General features: G+C 28.8%; 2 protein-coding genes across 2 annotated transcripts in view; one reads left to right on the top strand and one right to left on the bottom strand.

Moving 5' to 3' along the window:
• LOC132940102 (uncharacterized) overlaps window positions 1-7,283 on the top strand; it is a 44,282-nt gene extending 36,999 nt beyond the window's left edge. Inside the window, 5 exon segments of the mRNA XM_061007522.1 lie at window positions 2,382-2,479; window positions 2,481-2,528; window positions 2,720-2,960; window positions 3,959-6,345; window positions 6,418-7,283. Coding sequence (XP_060863505.1) covers window positions 2,382-2,479; window positions 2,481-2,528; window positions 2,720-2,960; window positions 3,959-6,345; window positions 6,418-7,272 — 3,629 coding nt within the window. The 3' untranslated portion in view covers window positions 7,273-7,283.
• A 4,547-nt stretch (window positions 7,284-11,830) lies between these two features.
• Window positions 11,831-14,572, bottom strand: LOC132941147 (U6 snRNA-associated Sm-like protein LSm4). The gene is made up of 5 exons (XM_061009075.1): window positions 14,249-14,572; window positions 14,113-14,154; window positions 13,651-13,749; window positions 12,499-12,670; window positions 11,831-12,245 (listed from the first exon to the last, which is right to left on the bottom strand). Exons 1-5 carry the CDS (start codon window positions 14,249-14,251, stop codon window positions 12,157-12,159), a joined length of 405 nt encoding a protein of 134 aa, XP_060865058.1. The 5' UTR covers window positions 14,252-14,572; the 3' UTR covers window positions 11,831-12,156.
• Window positions 14,573-17,808: the final 3,236 nt, after the last annotated feature.

Genomic DNA, 17,808 nt, shown 5'->3' with positions numbered 1-17,808 from the left:
AGATAGTTTACCTATTAAGCATTGTTTAATACCCTCAAATGTATGTGTATACAAGGTGATAACTAATTCACTATTAGATTGAAACTCAATTTATTTGTAACGAAATATTCTTGAAGTCCAAAAAACATTCTGCTTAGGAATATGAAATTAAAATGTATGTTATCTTGAAAATGTAATGAAAAAAACTTAATAAATGCTAACGATAAAAAATTGTATAATTAATACACATTTTTTTCGAAAGTTAAAAATTTTCGAAATAATGATTAATGAGTATCATAAATTAATCCAGTTGTACTTTTAACTGATAAACTACATTTGATTTTATATTATATTACAACTTAATATACCTTCATATTACTTATTGATATGCAATTATACTACCTACCTATTTTAATATTTAATGGTGCATAAACGGTATATATGATAATATGCAATTCTGAACTATTACGATGCATAAACTTTTTTACACTAATTGTAATTTGTATTAACACCCTTATTTATACTAAGGTGGATTTCCACCATGAACTAAGAAGATAGTTTCTTATCTTCTTAGTTCATGATTTCCACTATACACGTTCGCATAAATCTTTTTCTGTGGTTGGTTGCTTAGGTTACCACACGATTAACCACTTTACCGTGTTGTTGGACGTATAGAGTAACAGTTACTCTATGGTTGGACTAGGCCGAACATTTTTCGTGTACAGTGTACACGGCACTCGTGTTTAGTGGAAACCCGCCATTATATTAATAAATCATTTTATAATTTATAACCGTTTAACATCCGTGGATTATAATAATTGTGAATAATAACGAACTATTCATAACGCTTACAATACCTATTATTTATATTACGTACAATGAGTATTGCATGCCTGTATTGAATTTATAGTTGTCAATCTGGTTGCAAATCCAATAATTAGTATTTCCACGGTATAATCAGCGTCTGTTACTATATTATATTATTATCATTAAACTATAGTATTTATAATCAATGATATTATTATTGTAGGTAGGTAATGCATTTTACTCTGTAGTCTAGGATTACCGTATGACTACCGTCTATATATAATATTATTGTTTATATAATATTGTATTGATATGTATAATGTATATAATAAGATGTATGACTGTATGCATTACACTTTTATAGATTATATTGATGATAAAATATTTAATAAACAATGAAAAAATCGTTTAAAACACTCATCATTACTATCAGTATCCACACTAAAATATACCCGGAAATTCAATATAAATGTAAAAAATTGTGTGACTGTGTTAAACAAATTAGCATGTACTTAGATGTATGTTTAATGTTCATACTAAAGTTAAAGTTTAGTACCTATCTACATTCAATTTTTATAACTTGTAAAAATATTGAAAACTTGAATACCTAAGTATAATTTATGTCTATTTATATATTTTTAACATGAAAGTATTTATAATTTTATTTTACAACCAATAAGACGTATTTAGTTGGTTGGTTTTATGTTTTTAAACATACTCCCGGTCATGCATCGATGTTGTTTTTAGATTCTGGCTTAAAAGTTAAAGCTAGTGGTATTTTTTTTTTAAAAAACAAGTTACTAGTGTTTTCAAATATCACTTTTTGTGATAGTTAAAAAATGCATATTATAATATGATAAGAAATTAATTGATTATGCCAAATTACGAATGTATTGGTAGATTTCAAAAAATTCATTAACATAGGGAAAATATTAAAGAAGACCCATGGACTATGGACCCAAGGCTTTTAACAATGGTTTTAATTAAGTCTCTACCTGAATAAACTACCTACTATTGGTTGATTCCAAACAAGTTGTCTTATTAAATATTTATAAATACTATATAAGTTAGGTATCTGGTTTGTACTTGTTCACATCGTTTATGATGATAAATGATATTTGACAATGTTTTAAATATAATGTTTTTATTAACATTGCGGGGAGTGGTTATTATATATAATATGTTTTATATTATTTTATCGTGGTTACATAACTAAAATACATAGCTAATATTTATAGAATAATACTTTACCACACATTTATGTTACAACTTCTATCATTATCACAAAGCTTGACAGTTTCCTAATTTAGAAATTGGTAGGTAACATGTCATAGGTTCATATTAGAATGAACTTAAATTATAACTTGATAATATAGAGAGTACTGAAGTAAATTAGATGCATATATTTAAGTTTATTATCTAAATACATTATTTTACGAGTTTTGTACATAGTATTGAATTTAAAATCATGAAATACTACTGAGCGGACTTATCGTATGTAGTATTATGACAAAATAGGCTTCTTAGACGTGTAAAAAATATGTTTAAAAATATGCTCTTTGATTAATTCTATCATTTATTTTAAATGTTAACAGTTGAAGGAGAAGCCATCGTAATCGACGAAAGTGGAGAAGAATCCGAAGAAGACGGTGGTGGATGGAATTATTACAAAAAACCAACTGAAGAGGCGGAAAAAAAAAACGTACCAAGAGGACGTCAACAGCACGAGCAATAATTCTGACGTAAAGAAATATTATTTACTAAATGAGTCATACAATAACTGTCGTAATTGTATAGTTGATTACCTGCTAATATATAGTATAATAATTATGCTTTATCGTCATCGTTATCTTTATTCACATTAATTAACCTATTAAGAAACAAATATAATTGAATATGTTTTTTTGACCAAATTATTGTCCAACTATTTCAGGCCGAGGACATGGATTACAAACTGAATCCAGACGCCCCAGAGTTTGTGCCAGTATCTTCACCACCACCGTCTACGATGAACCATGCACAACGTCTCCTTAATACGGATAATGATGATTTTATTTCATCATCACCACAAAAGTTTAAAGATTTAGACAATGTAGTTGTGCCTGATGAGAATGACTTCACTAATGAAATTAAAGTGCACGCAGCAGACTTGTCTAAGCTCAACAATCCTTATGGTAATAATTATTTGCTATTTCATTTAATTTAACATTCTAATTGATTTGAAATTTTTATTTATGTATTGTTTATATACAATTATTGAACTTACTATTTGATTAATATTAAGTGTACAATATACAGTGGAAAAAAAATGTATATTGACAAATTGTAGGTTATAATTTACTGAATTTTATTACCTAAATCTTATTTTTAATATAACAATTTAATGTTGTTTCAATAGCATTTTTCAACCAGAAATTTGTTATAGTATGTTAATATTTTTATATAGTTATTGATACAGTTTATACTATTTTAAGCTTAAACTTTTCTAAAGCATTTAGCAAAATATCAACTTTTCAAATTGGAACCCAATTATTTTACTAAATTTATGTTAATTTTATTTAGAAAATATTTTGATGATTAAAATCTTAATTTTAGATTAAATATTTAAGAAACTAAAAATTTAAAAATAAACATACCTAACAAAGTACCTATTATAAAATATAAATGTTTTATTATTGTGATCATAAAATTAATGACATTATCAATTCAGTTTATCTAATCAGATTACCTATTGAAATTATTTCATTTACACAATTGGTAATGGCCTTATAAAATTATTTTAGGTTTAGACTTCTACACAAATAACAAGGTTCTTCTTAATGAAAAATCTTAAAGAAAATATAATGTTAGTTAATAGTTAATACACTATGGGGTGCCTATTAATAAATGTATGGTTGTTTACTATAATGATTATAAACTATCAGCTTAGCATAGGTGCAATTTGGACAGTTGATTTGGGGGGGGGGGGGGCTAAATGTATAAAATCATTACAGACCCGCATCATTTTTTTTATTATGTGGATTTAAGAATGAATATATTTAAAAACTTAGGGGAGCTCAAATAAAACTAGGAAGGGCTAAGTCCCCCTAGACCCCCAAATTGCACCTATGCAGCTTAGTATTTGTGTATAATGTATTGATAGACAACTAACAATTATTGATTTAAATTCCAGAGCTCAATGATGATTCAACCATGCTGAATGGTATTAAACCTTTAAATGGTGAAGAAGTGACTAATCATGGTGCAACAGATGATAATTTCATTTTTCAAAATGAACCTATTACTAATGGTAATTTAGATACAGATTATCAAAATCCATTTGTTTCAGACGATAAAGTTGACTTAAACAAAGTTCAAGATTTATCTGAATACCAGAATGATGATGCTCAAACTCACAATACAGATCCATTTGAATCAGTAATAGAATCGTCCAAGAATAATGAATTTAATTTGACAAGTGGTGATAATGAATCACAAAACGATTCAGATGTTGAATTAAACAATGATTTCTCAATAGTAAAACATGAAGAGAATATGAATTCACCAAACATTGATGACACAATTAATACTACTAATGCAACAGTTGGTTCAACTTTACAATTTGATGAAGAATCTTTTAAACATAGTGATGATTTTAAAAACGACTTTTTGGATAGTAGTCAAATTGATAAATTTGTCCAGTATGAAGATCGCAAATTGAATGACAGTGAAAGCACAACCGATGCTATTTTAGGTTCGGAACCTCATACTCCAATGCGTATGGATAATCAATCAACTTTTGAGTCTGAAAATGATGACGATCAATTTTCTGAAGCCTTCAAACAACAAACACAATTTAATCAATTTGATGAAAATAATGACAAGGAAAATCATGATCCTTTCTGTTTTGAACAAACTGAAGATCCAGCTGGAATAATACCCAATGTTACTCATGAAGTAAACAATGAAGTTGATGGAATTCATCATAATATTGACAATATTATACCTAATGAAAGTTTAAATGAAAATCAGGTATCCGAATTATTAAAACATGAACCTGTAGAAGAACCTTTATGTATAAAAGAGGAAGCTAAACCTTTTCATTCTGTGTATGAACAACAGTATTTGCCGGAATCCGATTTCTCAGCAAGCATTCATGAAGCTTTGTTAAACGCAACTGAAAACGAATCAAGCAATCACGAGGTTGATGATAATAAAATTGATCATTTTGAACCACATACTATAGTTGATAGTCATGAAGAAATAAAACATGAGTACTTAGAACATCAACAAGCTAATGAAAATCCTGAACCTAAGGTAGTACCAATTCAGACAGTTGATAGTCATATAGATGATGTTCAGCGTCATGCAGAAGATCTTGAACAAGAATTTCAACATGGTAATAAATACAATTTTGAATATGAAAATAACAGTGTAAATTCTGTACAAAATGAAGATATAGAGCCAAAACATAATTATGTAAATTATGAGCACAAGCTTGTTGAAGATGTCAAACATGAAAATCATGCAGTTAATTTTATCCAAAATCATGTTGACGAATTTGAAATTATAAAAAATACTGAATATGTTGAAAATGATAATGTTGCTAAAATAATACAGGAAAACATTGAAGTTCCAAAAGAAGATCAATTTGATGTATCAGTTATTCAAGACTCTAACAATTTTGAGGAACAAAAATATCATAATAATGTTGCTGATACAATTAGTAATAACACAGAAGACTCTAAACAAGAAGACCAGCTCATTGTTGAAGCTGTTAAAAATTGTGTGGAAGATGTTGACAAAACTGGACCGATTCCTATTGAAGATTTTGAGCAAAAATATTTTAATAATGTTTCTGAAGAGCAGCTAAACCAAGTTGACAATTTCAAACAAAGCCTACACAATGAAGAAGTTGAAAACAGTCATGTCGGAGGTTTTGAACAAGAACCACACAATGTTGATTTATTTGAAAACAATTATGCTCAAGATTTTAAGCAACATCAAAGTGTTTCAGAAGTTGAAAACAATCACGTTGAAAATTTCAAACAAGAACAAGATATTGCGGATGAATTTGTAAAGAAGCACAATGAAGATTTGCAACAGGAAAACCACGGTAATGAATCTATTCAAAATCACACAACAGATAGCGATGAAGAAATGCATTCATCGATGATAATTCATTCTGATGTGGAAAACAATATGCCACAACCATACTGTTCGACATCTAAAAACGAATCCAACATGATGTGTAGTAGCATGACATTTGAAGAGAATTTCCAGAACAGAAATATGAGCGATTCATTGTACGTAATGGAAACAAGTGCAGATTATTTTGATGAGGAAGTTCAACAAACCACACAACTTGACAAACCTGTTGATAAGCCCGAAGTTGAAGAACAGTCAAATATTGATAATAAATTAGTAGAACAAGTACAAAATAAAAATGATATTATTACTGAATCAAACTCCGAAATGGTAAGTGAACCAAAGAAAGAAGTCAACCCAGAAACAACTGAACTGATTCCAACCTCACAGGATTATGTAGAAAAAGTTGATGACCACGATGAAAGTAACAAGGTATGTTGAATACATTTAAATCTATTAATTATATTTTATTTCATCAACTAATAATAATTTATTAAATTTTAGGTTGCCAAAATTGCAGTTGCGGCAGCTGTTGGTACTGCTGCTATTGCAGCTGTCACTGGAGTAAGCTTAGCTACTAAGAAATCTGCCCCTAAAAAAATGGAGGCAACTGTTTCTAAAGCTAAGACGACAGCAACAACAACAACAAAATCTGCTTCAACAAAACCACTGGCCTCAAAAACATTGGCTTCCACCCTTAAAAAAACTACTTCATCTGCAACAACATCAAAACCATTGTCAAGACCAACCACTGCTACTTCTACTTCTAAGCCAACAACTAATGTTCGACCAACAACTGCTCCAAAAGCTACGGCTTTAAAAGTAACAAGTGTCACTAAAGCTGCTCCAAAGCCACCAGCCCCTAAAACTACAATTTCTGCATCCCGACCAACATCAGCTAAAACCACACCCACTACACCTCGAACAACTTTAACTAAAACAACACCATTATCATCACCTAAAACTCCTACAACTCTAAAAACAACTACAACAGCTACAAAGTTGACAAGTACAACACCAAAAACAAATGTCACACCGCGGACGTCTTTGGTTAACAAACAACCACTTACGAATGGTTCACCTAAACCTTTAAGCCGTCCAATGTCTGCTCCAATAAAAAAACCATTAACTAGCGTTACAACAAATGGAACTACAAAATTAACCAATGGCGACGTATCAAAAACATCTACTACATCAAAGCCACCTGTCACTTTAGCATCAAGAATGAGTTTAGCGCCTCCAAAGTTGCCTCCAAAAGTAAAGGCTGCACCCAAAACTGTTGCACCACCTGCGATGCCAGGGCCAATCAGAAGACCCAAAGCTCCCATCACAAAAAAGACTGAGACGGCCACTTCCTAGATTTGATGAATTATCATACTAAAAAAAAAAAGAAAAAAATATATAACTTATTAGTTATTTTATAAAATTTGATTTATTATTATTATTATTTTTTTTTTATCGTGTTTCATTTTTGTGATTTTTAAAACGTTGCTCTGCTAATTATTTGTAAAAAAATTTAATTTGTATTAGTGGTTTAAAAATTGAAGTTATTCGCTTTTTAGCAACACTATTAATATATAAAAAAAAATGTATGTTCTATGATTTTTATGTTTAAGTGATACATTAATTATACTTATTTATCAAGATATCCACAAACATTTTATACATACGTTTTTAGTTAAAAAGTATTATTTTTATTGATACAAATTGTTTTGAAAATTATTTTTACCTATAGTACTGAAAAAAACAACTGTTAGCTAGGTTAAAATTGAGCTTTAAATGTAATCTTTTCTAGGTGCTATATTTTAATTCAAACCTAATTTAACAATTGAACATTATATACTTTTTTATGTTTAACCTATTTATTTTTGTGTACAATGTTTTTAAAAGTCTCACCTTTATTTTTTTAAATATTTTTCTATATATGTAAAATTTAAAATTTCACGTATTATTTATTCATATTTATATTTATTTGGCCTAGATTATTCTTTTTATTATAATATCCTATTTTCCCCACGCTTAGCTATTATTACCTAATTTTACAAAGTATGAATGTTATGTTAGCAAAACATTATTTAGGCTAAATTAATAATATTAACAATATTATTATCTATACCGTTAATGGCATGTTTTTATTTTCCTTATTTTTTATCGAAATGGACAAAACTATGTTTTATATCGTAAATAAAAATATTAAAAGGTACCATGTCTTAAGTTTGTTGAATTCAATAACTTGTCGGGTTATTGCAAAAGTAAATATATAATCATTATTTTACTCTTTAGAAAGATTGTCAGAGTGAATACATAACAAATCCATATAAAAATGTATTTCTAATTGTATTTTTTAAATCAATACTTACCTCCAACACAGAGTCGATAACATTTTATGTTAATAATAATGCCACAATATTAAAGAATTAGTAAGTGCTACCAATTTTTTGAATTTAAGTAATTCCAGCCTAGAAACAATAGCTAAAGTCATAATTGATCCTTTGGGTGATAAAAATCTAGTTGTATTACAGTAGATAACTACATAATTGAAAATGTATGTAAAAAGCATAGCAATAAATAATAATGCTGGTCAAATAAAATAATTTCATAATAGCATTTTTTGACTTAGGTTTAGCATAAACGCATTAAGGGGAACAATTATTACTTTCTGACCTACAAATTCTACATATACAAAAACAACAATCAGCTGGTGTAAGTCAACTATCAAATTATCAAATTAAAATATCAAAAATATAAATAAGTAAATAATAATAATCACAAAATATAATGTTTAGTATGCCATAACTCATAAGCTCAGTGTTTCTCAACCTTTTTACTGTGGTGACCCCTTTTTGGATTTAATTTTTTTAGCTACCTCTACTTATATTTTTTTATATACTCGCATAGATTATTATTAATGCGATATAAAAAGATTAGTGTGTGGCCCTTGTCCATATAATTAAATTTAAATCATTTAGAATTGAAAATTAAATCGGAAAGGTATGTTATATAAGTTTTGCTAACCATACACTTTTTCTCTTTAAATATTTCTACTTCTGTTTTCAATCCAAAAAACAAAGCCAAAACTTTTCCTCGTGGAAACCATCGAACATCCAGTATGTTTGTATATAACAGCAAATTTTTAAAATCTGGGCCCATTTCTTCACACATCACTTTAAAAATGCGAGTGTTTACGACACTAGCTGAGTCTAGCTCGAATAAAATTTACAATTTGTATGTATAAATTTAGAACATCAAATAGATTTTAGTTCATATTATATTTTTAGCAGCTAATTGTTCACGATTAATTTGAGATTTTTAATTTTTTCTATTGATTTAAATCATAGGTTTGTTACTCTAAATAATAAGTTGGGGACCCCCTGATTGAGAAACCCTACAGTAAAGTTGTTATAAAAATTGGTCGTCTATCCCCACTTAAAAATCACAAATACCATATTTTTTTTTAGTCAAGTGGATAATGATACTCCTGACATCTACCGTTAATTGTTATTGGCAATAAAACCAATTTGAAAAAATGTGGACCAAGTGCGGGCACCGCTCTGCTGTACAATAGTTGCCGATGGATATGTTAGATTTGAATTCAATGATAAATCATAACAAACGGAAAACGATCCTTAGTGGAAACTGTGTCAGCCATACTTGCTGTATGGGACATGGGTCTATAAATAATTAAATATTATCAAAAAACTATAATAACTGAATATATGGCAATAATAGCGTTACTTTCTGCTAAACTTTTTTTATTGTTAAAGGTAGAAAAACTTGATGAATCTTCAGTTTAAGTTTCAAATGTTTCAAATGTTTTTTGAATTTCTTACTGAAAAATAATTTGCAAATTTATGGGATTTCGATAAAATTTATCAAAATGCAATATTATTTTACTACATAAAAAAAAATTCTAACTAAAAAATTTGGTGATAAATTGAAATGTACGGTTATTCGTTTTTGAATAACAACAAATTATCAAAAATTGATTTATGGGAATTCGTTCAACTACCACTAAGTATAAAATATCGTAAACATTTTTAATTCAAACGCTTATAATCGACAATAATTTAAAAATAGCTTAAAAGATGCTTGCAAGGAAAATGCTAAAGTAAGTATTTGGCGAACATTTTATAGTGTCTACGGTCATGAGTTTTTGAGTTACGTAAGGATAAGACCTAACCTAATAGGGTCCAATACTCAAATTTAACTTTTTGGGCAATCAGTGTTCTCCCCTAAAAGAATAGAGTAGCGCACAAAATATAGGACAGAAGTGCACTGCAATCACAAGAAATAAATTGAGTATCAACATGTTTGATCTCGCGATGCAAAAAATAGTGGACAAGTACAGTAGAAACCGTTTATAATGACACCGGTTGTAGTGACATATTGGGTGTAATGACCTTAGATTAAAGGTCCCTGCAAAACTCCCATATTGTATGTACTAATTTGTATCAGTTTTTATGACGTCTATATAACGACTATACGTATGTTATGACTGTTATTTTTGGTTATATTGGAAAAATGTTTTATCTATAATGACTTTATACTTTGTCGAAGGTACTGTTACAATCGATAATTTCATCGTTGTTTAGTCGTCAGTTTTATTTTATTTTATTTTATAGTCAGTGTACGGGTAATCGTCGTACGGTTAAATGTGTTTTGTGTTCTTGTGTTGAATATGGTGAAATTGTAAAATGAGCAAACGAAAGCAATTCACAATTGAAGAAAAAGCAAATGTCATTTTTCGTTTGAAAAAGGTGAAAATAATTCCGAAATAGCTAATGAATTAGGGGTAGGTCACTCTACGATTTCTAACATATGGAAAGCTCGAGACAAAATCGAACAAGAGTTTCAAAATGAAAAATTATCAGTTAAGAAACTTATAAATAGTACACACACAGATTTAGATAGGTACTGTTTTATTACGATGGTTTAAAAATCAAAGAAATCTATGCATTCCAATTAATTGACAAATTCTTCAACAGAAAGCCAATGAATTAGCTGAAGGCCTTAGTAAGCATAATTTTAATTGTTCCACATGTTGGATTCAAAGATTTAGAGCGAGGCATAATATTGTGTTTACAACAATAAGCGGATAATCAAATTCGGTCAATACTGAAATCACACAAAATTGGATCGAAAAAGTATGACCTAAATTACGAGAAAGATACACTGCAGATGACCAAATTTATAATAAATTATGCAGATGAGACTGGACCTTTTTACAGAATGCTTCCTAACAGAACATTAAAATTTAAAGGAGAAAAATGTCCAGGTGGTAAAATGTCTAAAGAACGTCTAACTGTCTTAGTTTCAGCAAGTATGACTGGTAAAAAAATAAAACTGAATACTGATCATAATTGAAAAATCCCGTAATCCACGATGTTTTAAAAACATCAAAAGTGACTGTCTGCTGGTATAACATATGAATCAAACTCCAAAGCTTGGATGACTGCAGAATATTATGGTCTACAATTTTATTAAATTGGGTTTTAGAGTTAGGAAGAAAAAAAGAAAACATTTTACTCTGTTGACAACTGTCCAGCACATTGCACTTTATCAATACGCAATATTAAACTTGTATTTTTACCCAGTAATTGTACGTCTGTTCTTCAACCAATGGATCAAGGCGTAATAAAATGTATGAAAGCTTATATTTGAAAAAGTTTGGTGCTAAATACGATCAATAATATTGAAAACAAAATTGAAACGAATATCAGCGTATTAGATGGTATATATTACTGATTTTTAAAGCCTATATATTATTATATTTTATTCACACAATGACACATTCAAAAGTAATTTCTTGGCAAAAATGAATTTATCCTAGTGTTGTTCTAATGCCAAAATGCCAAATGTATAAAATGTTCAACTTTTATAGCTAAGGATTAAAAATTTAAAATAATGTTCATGTAAATATGTTATATAAATTACTTTATTCACAACAATATCATCAAATATACTTATTAATATTATAAACAAACAAACCGTCTATTCTCAGAATTGTTTTTCGTATACAATAATTTAATATCATTGAATTCAAAATTTAACATCATCCCTTACAGTGACCTACTTGAATACAGCAGAATATATACTTCCCCGCCTTTTTATTTTGCTTTCTTGATGGAATATTGTTGGTTAAGTAAATTATTCTTAATTAATTTAAAAAAATATGAGAATTTTTTTTACACATGTCGTAATTATATATTTTATTCTATAAATACGACTTATGAAATATACAATTTATTTTCCTCTAAACTTATTTGGGCCACCTCTCTGTTGTTGTGGTCCAGTACCTCGGTTGTTACTACCACCTCCTCTTCCACTGAACCCTAAAACAAAAAACAATATTTAAGTAACATTTTAAGTAGAATTAATACTAAATTTAATTATTTCTGAACAATAAACATTACTAACTTAAATAAATAAAATGTTTATTTTGATAATAACAATATATTTTAGTTTAAAAACAGTTAAGTAGAACATAATATAATAAGTAATAACAGTTAAAAAATAAAATAATAACATGTTTTCAACCAGAAATATTTAACATTTATTTGTAATATTAAACAGCATATTCTATACCTTGCCTAGCTCCTCTAGGAGCACGATTTTTCTGGTTATCTGTTCGACCACGAGCTTTGTTTACAACTATATCTTCTTTTACCATATCAAATATTTCATCAGGTATTCTCAAGTATTTAATCATACTACCTCTAATATAACATTCCGGAAGTCTCCAAAATCTATCTCCATCCTGAAATAAAATTTAAAATAATATAATATTTCAAAATTCTAATTAGTGTTCTAATTCTTAGTTCTATAGATTAGAATAGAAACAAGTACAAATAAACCAAATAAGATGAGAGGTCAATTTAAGTTTTAGAATATTTTTAATTAAGTAAATTAATAATAATACTGTAATAGGTGATGACTGATTACTAACAAACACTTATTAATTAATGACCTATAATATAATTAATACTTAAATAAAAATAAATGTACTATCAAAAAAATATATATTTTTAAAGAACAAATTAATTCCCTGAAAACATACATTATTTTTATGTTTGATCTATTTACAATTTTCAGTACGTAAAACCTATGCATAAAATGTAGAAAATAATTTAATACCTTAACCGGCTTAACCATGATTTACATTTTGGAGGGGGCTAAAATCCAAATTGTGTCTAGGGTTAAGGTCAAATAATTAAATAAATAAAAATTGACAGATATTTTTTATTGATGCCTAAACTAATAAAATATTAAAAACTAATATATCACTATCTTTCAGATTCATAAAAATTTGCTGGTTATTTTATATGATTTAAAATATTACCTATGGATACTTTCCAAATGTAAGATCTGTCTCTAACAGATCATTCTTAATTCATCTCATTGACTAAATTTCCAAAGCATAACCAGTATCAATATGCAGGGGAAGATATGCCACATCTATACTCTGTTCAAATGAAGAAACATAGTCGGCGGCTGACTTGTGCGCAGGGGCGTAGCAATACTACGTGGCAGGTATACAGATAATTGACTGGGTTGGGGGGCAAACGGGTGTTGCTTAACTGCAGACAAAGGAAAAAAGGTTTCTGCCGACTATGTTTCTTAACTTGAATAGAGCATAGCAATATACCTCTTTTATTGGGTAAATGGACATTCGCCCCCCCCCCACGACTGCTGTTTTTGTACAAATATTACAGTATTATTTTTCAGAACAATACATACTTTAGATGTGCAGATCACTTCTCGTAAATTGATATTCATCCAACTATCACATGTTACTAAATGTCCATTGTATGTTTCACCATTTTTTAATTCCACCAACTATAAAAAATTTTTTATTTTAAAAACACATTAACTAATTCATATTCAGGCAGATAAACATCTTTCTAATGATTCATATTATGTGTTAGGTACACAAGCTATTCAAAAAAAAAAATTTTTAATATTTTAATAGTATTATTGAATAAAATATTAAAATTTTGATATTAATAGTAAAAAAAAAATTTTTTTATAAAATCAATGACTAATAGTATTGTTATAATGTTATATTTAAAATGATTTTGAAAATTTTAGTTGGTTATATTTTTGATTACATTAAATTAATACCAAACATTAAAATCAAAAGTCTGAAGTTAGAAAATTACATTAACCCAATAGGTTTGTATTATGTATGCATGTGCTTACCATAGGGTGATTCTGAGCAGTTTTTAGTAATGAAAGAGGTAACTGTAACAAAATATAATGACAATTTAAATTGAGGATATATATTATTATTAAATAACTTATAAATAATGATAAAATATAATGGAAAAATTGTTACCATTTTATGTGTATATTGTATATTATTATAGTGTATACTACTAAAATGCACAAAAGAAAACAACAGTAATGAACTTAAGACATAGTTTTAAAATATAACTGAGTACTATGAACTATTTAAATTTGTAATATACAATCAGACGTTAGTAATAAAGTGTCTAAACGTGCATCGAAACGTCCTAAACAATCGTGTAACAAATAAACGAGTGACCATTAACGTGTATTAACTAAATAACGAATAATAATAAACCTGAGTCCTGACTAGTGAATACAAATTACAAAATAGTAGTTAGTGGCTAGTGCCGGATAATAAATTGATAAAATGCAATCAAGTTTAAACCAGAATAACAGATACAGAATATTAAACTGATTATCACGATTCACGCTTAGATAGAAAATCTATCTTAAACCGTGGTCACAGTCACACAGATATCGTAATTGTCTGTGGTCCGTGGCGTCATCATCCATATCATTTATCATGAAATTTGGCGCCAATTATATTATTATTCAAAGCACAAATTTCTATATAGTTGTAGAAGTCATGACAAATTAAGGAACAAAATATGCACTTTACCAACCCCCTACGATTTTCAATTTTTTTTTCTTGATAACGACTAAGTTGTCTTATACTTAAAACGATGGTGTACATTTTATTTACCGGAAACTGTTATTTTAGAAGTTTTAGCCTTCCAAATTTTGTGATTTTACGTTATGTGCTTACTACCACTACTCGACTGCCACGCACGGTAATCGGAAAAAAAATCCCCAGGAAAAAAAATCCCTCGACCCTAGGGAAAAAAATCCCCAGACTACAATATTACTCACAACCACATGCAACATGAACAAATATTATATTATGATATTAAAAAAATTATATATTATAAATAAAATTTTGTTTTAAATTACGATAACATATTATGTGCAATATGCCTCGTGTCTACATTTAATAAATTATTGTTTGATAATTATTATAATTGTTATTACCTATATTTTGTATAATATTTTTGTATACTATGTTTTTAACTTTATTATTTGACGTATCGATTATTCGAAATATTTTTATATGCTATATTTGTGTTTAAGTTGTTTAATTAATTAAGTTGAATTGCACATAATATTTAAAACAAATTATTATTTATAATGTATAATTTTTTTAATAATATAATATACGTATTTGTAATTGAATATTAATAAAGTGGTAAATGATAATTATAGATACTAATTAACGTTTAAAAAATATATGTTAATGTTGCATGTGGTTGTGAGTAATATTGTAGTCTGGGGATTTTTTTTCCGGGATTCGCCACGCACAGCGCCTATCACAAATTTTAATTTTTTTTTTACGTATTTTAACAAGTTGTGGGAATTAGTCAATTTTTGGGTGAAAAAAAATGTTGGTGGTACTCATGTCCTATTGCGGTTATGCGGATATGCAGCAGCGAATAGTGATTCACCGTAACTCACCGTAAGTGTGGTCGACCGTCGTCAGTCGTGTTAATAGATGTTAGTCGGTGACAGAAATAACGAACAACGTCCAAATTACTTCGGTAGGTACCTAAGTAGTATTACAATTGTTTTGGGTGACACCTCCAAAAGCCACCCGACATATTAAGGCCACGTGATAACGACAAAAACCCATTCGACAAAACACCATCACCAAAATGGCAAAATCCGACGAAATGCTACCCGACAAAAAACCATCGTACCACACTACCAACTATAAATTTGCGAATGAAAATCGTACTCAAATGAATCGTCAAAAAGCCACTCGACAATAATTAATAACCACCCGCCATAAAGCCACATGATAACGACAAAAAACCATTTGACAAAACACCATCACCAAAATCCAACAAAATACCACCCGACAAATAAACATCGTACCACACCATCAACCGTATATTAGTGTCCAATATTGTTAGTTATCCAGCAAATATATATCGACAAAAAGCCACCAAAATGAATTAACTATTATCAAAACGAAGTGTCTGGCGCAAAATTTGAAATAATAATGAAAAAAAGGTAGGAAATGGACAAGACTTCCTACCATGTCATTCCTTATTCTTTTCATTCTTTTCCTCCCACAACTATTGCTTATTGTACACGTGTATAGATTGTAATATATAATATTCTAATAAAGCCATATTTAAAAAACAAAAAAGTTAATAAAAGAATAATATTAAAAGTTTAAAGTTGTTTACAATTTTTTGGGTAACGTATTGAACTGTTCACCTACACCTAATTGTTGGAATAAAATTGATTAAGAGTATCTGCCTAAGTGTTATTTTGAATTTGAGACATAGGACGGGGATTTGGACGATTTGGTTAATGCATGGAGACATTTGCATTGGTTTATTTGGATTTTACTAGTGATGGTAAACTGCAGGTAGGTTTAACTGCTCTCTATAGCTAAATAGGAAATACTATAATTTGGTTTGAGAAGCAGAATGAAAATGTAATAATCTTTATTCTAATAGTGATGGATTCATGGATTCTCCGACCTTGTGACAACTTACCACTATTAATAATTATTGTAATATGCAGGGCAAAAAAACGGTTAAGAACATTATTGTTGTTCATAAATCAAAATATAATGAAACGAAACCAATTGTTTAATTTAGTTTATGGTCCTGCGAATTAAAAAAACGTTATAATCTTAAAAGTTCTTTAACGAATTGACATGAGGCGCTCAGGGCGCGTCATAACTTATTAAGTTCTTTGAACAATTACATGAAAAACGTTATAACCTATTAAGTTCATTGAACAATTACACGAAGAACGTAATAAACTATAATAGGTTCTTCAAACTTTAAACACATAGAACATCGCAAAATAAACCGTTTGTCGGGTGGCGTTTTGGCGTGCTTTGCATATCCAGTATATTAACCCATGCCTATATCCGATTCCTTAAAAATGGTTCGCTTTCAACAGCCTCTGTTTTTAATTTTTATCAAGCATATAATATAATATAAGACAACCAAAAAAAACTATGGTGCGGGGGGCCACCCCTCTGGCTACAGCACTGTAATAAACTGTTCAATAAGTTTTTTTCTATTTGTACCATAGATTATATCTTATAATCTGTGCACTGTATTCTAAAATACTGTTCCGTTACGTTATTGTAAAATACTTTATTTGTTAATTACAAATCTTTGCTAATTTGCTATAATAATAAAATTTTCCGTTTTTACCGTACTCTGAAAGTTTGAAATACTGTCATCATTTCCTGATAAAAATATCCAATGGTATTATTGTTCCGAAAAAATAATTCCATTAAATAAAGGTGTTGTTGAATAGTGTTCATGAAAAATATGGTTCTTGGAAAATACCGTTGACCGTTCTCATATGAATTTTCCATGTTTTACAGCGTACCTGTTTAACCCCTATAATATTAATTATTATCTATTAATAAATCGTGCCCAGCCCCATCCTTAAATATTATGTTGGCACTTACATTATATACAATGTTAATGATCTAAAGATTGGTATGACTGCTTGTGTACACGTCCGTCATCATCGGTCGACGGTGATAACCGTACTCTACGCTGATAAGACACCACC

Source organism: Metopolophium dirhodum, chromosome 3, assembly GCF_019925205.1.
Source record: "Metopolophium dirhodum isolate CAU chromosome 3, ASM1992520v1, whole genome shotgun sequence".
Classification (NCBI taxonomy): Eukaryota; Metazoa; Arthropoda; class Insecta; order Hemiptera; family Aphididae; genus Metopolophium; species Metopolophium dirhodum.
Note: the sequence above shows the minus strand (reverse complement) of the source record. Positions and strands in the feature narration are given on the sequence as shown.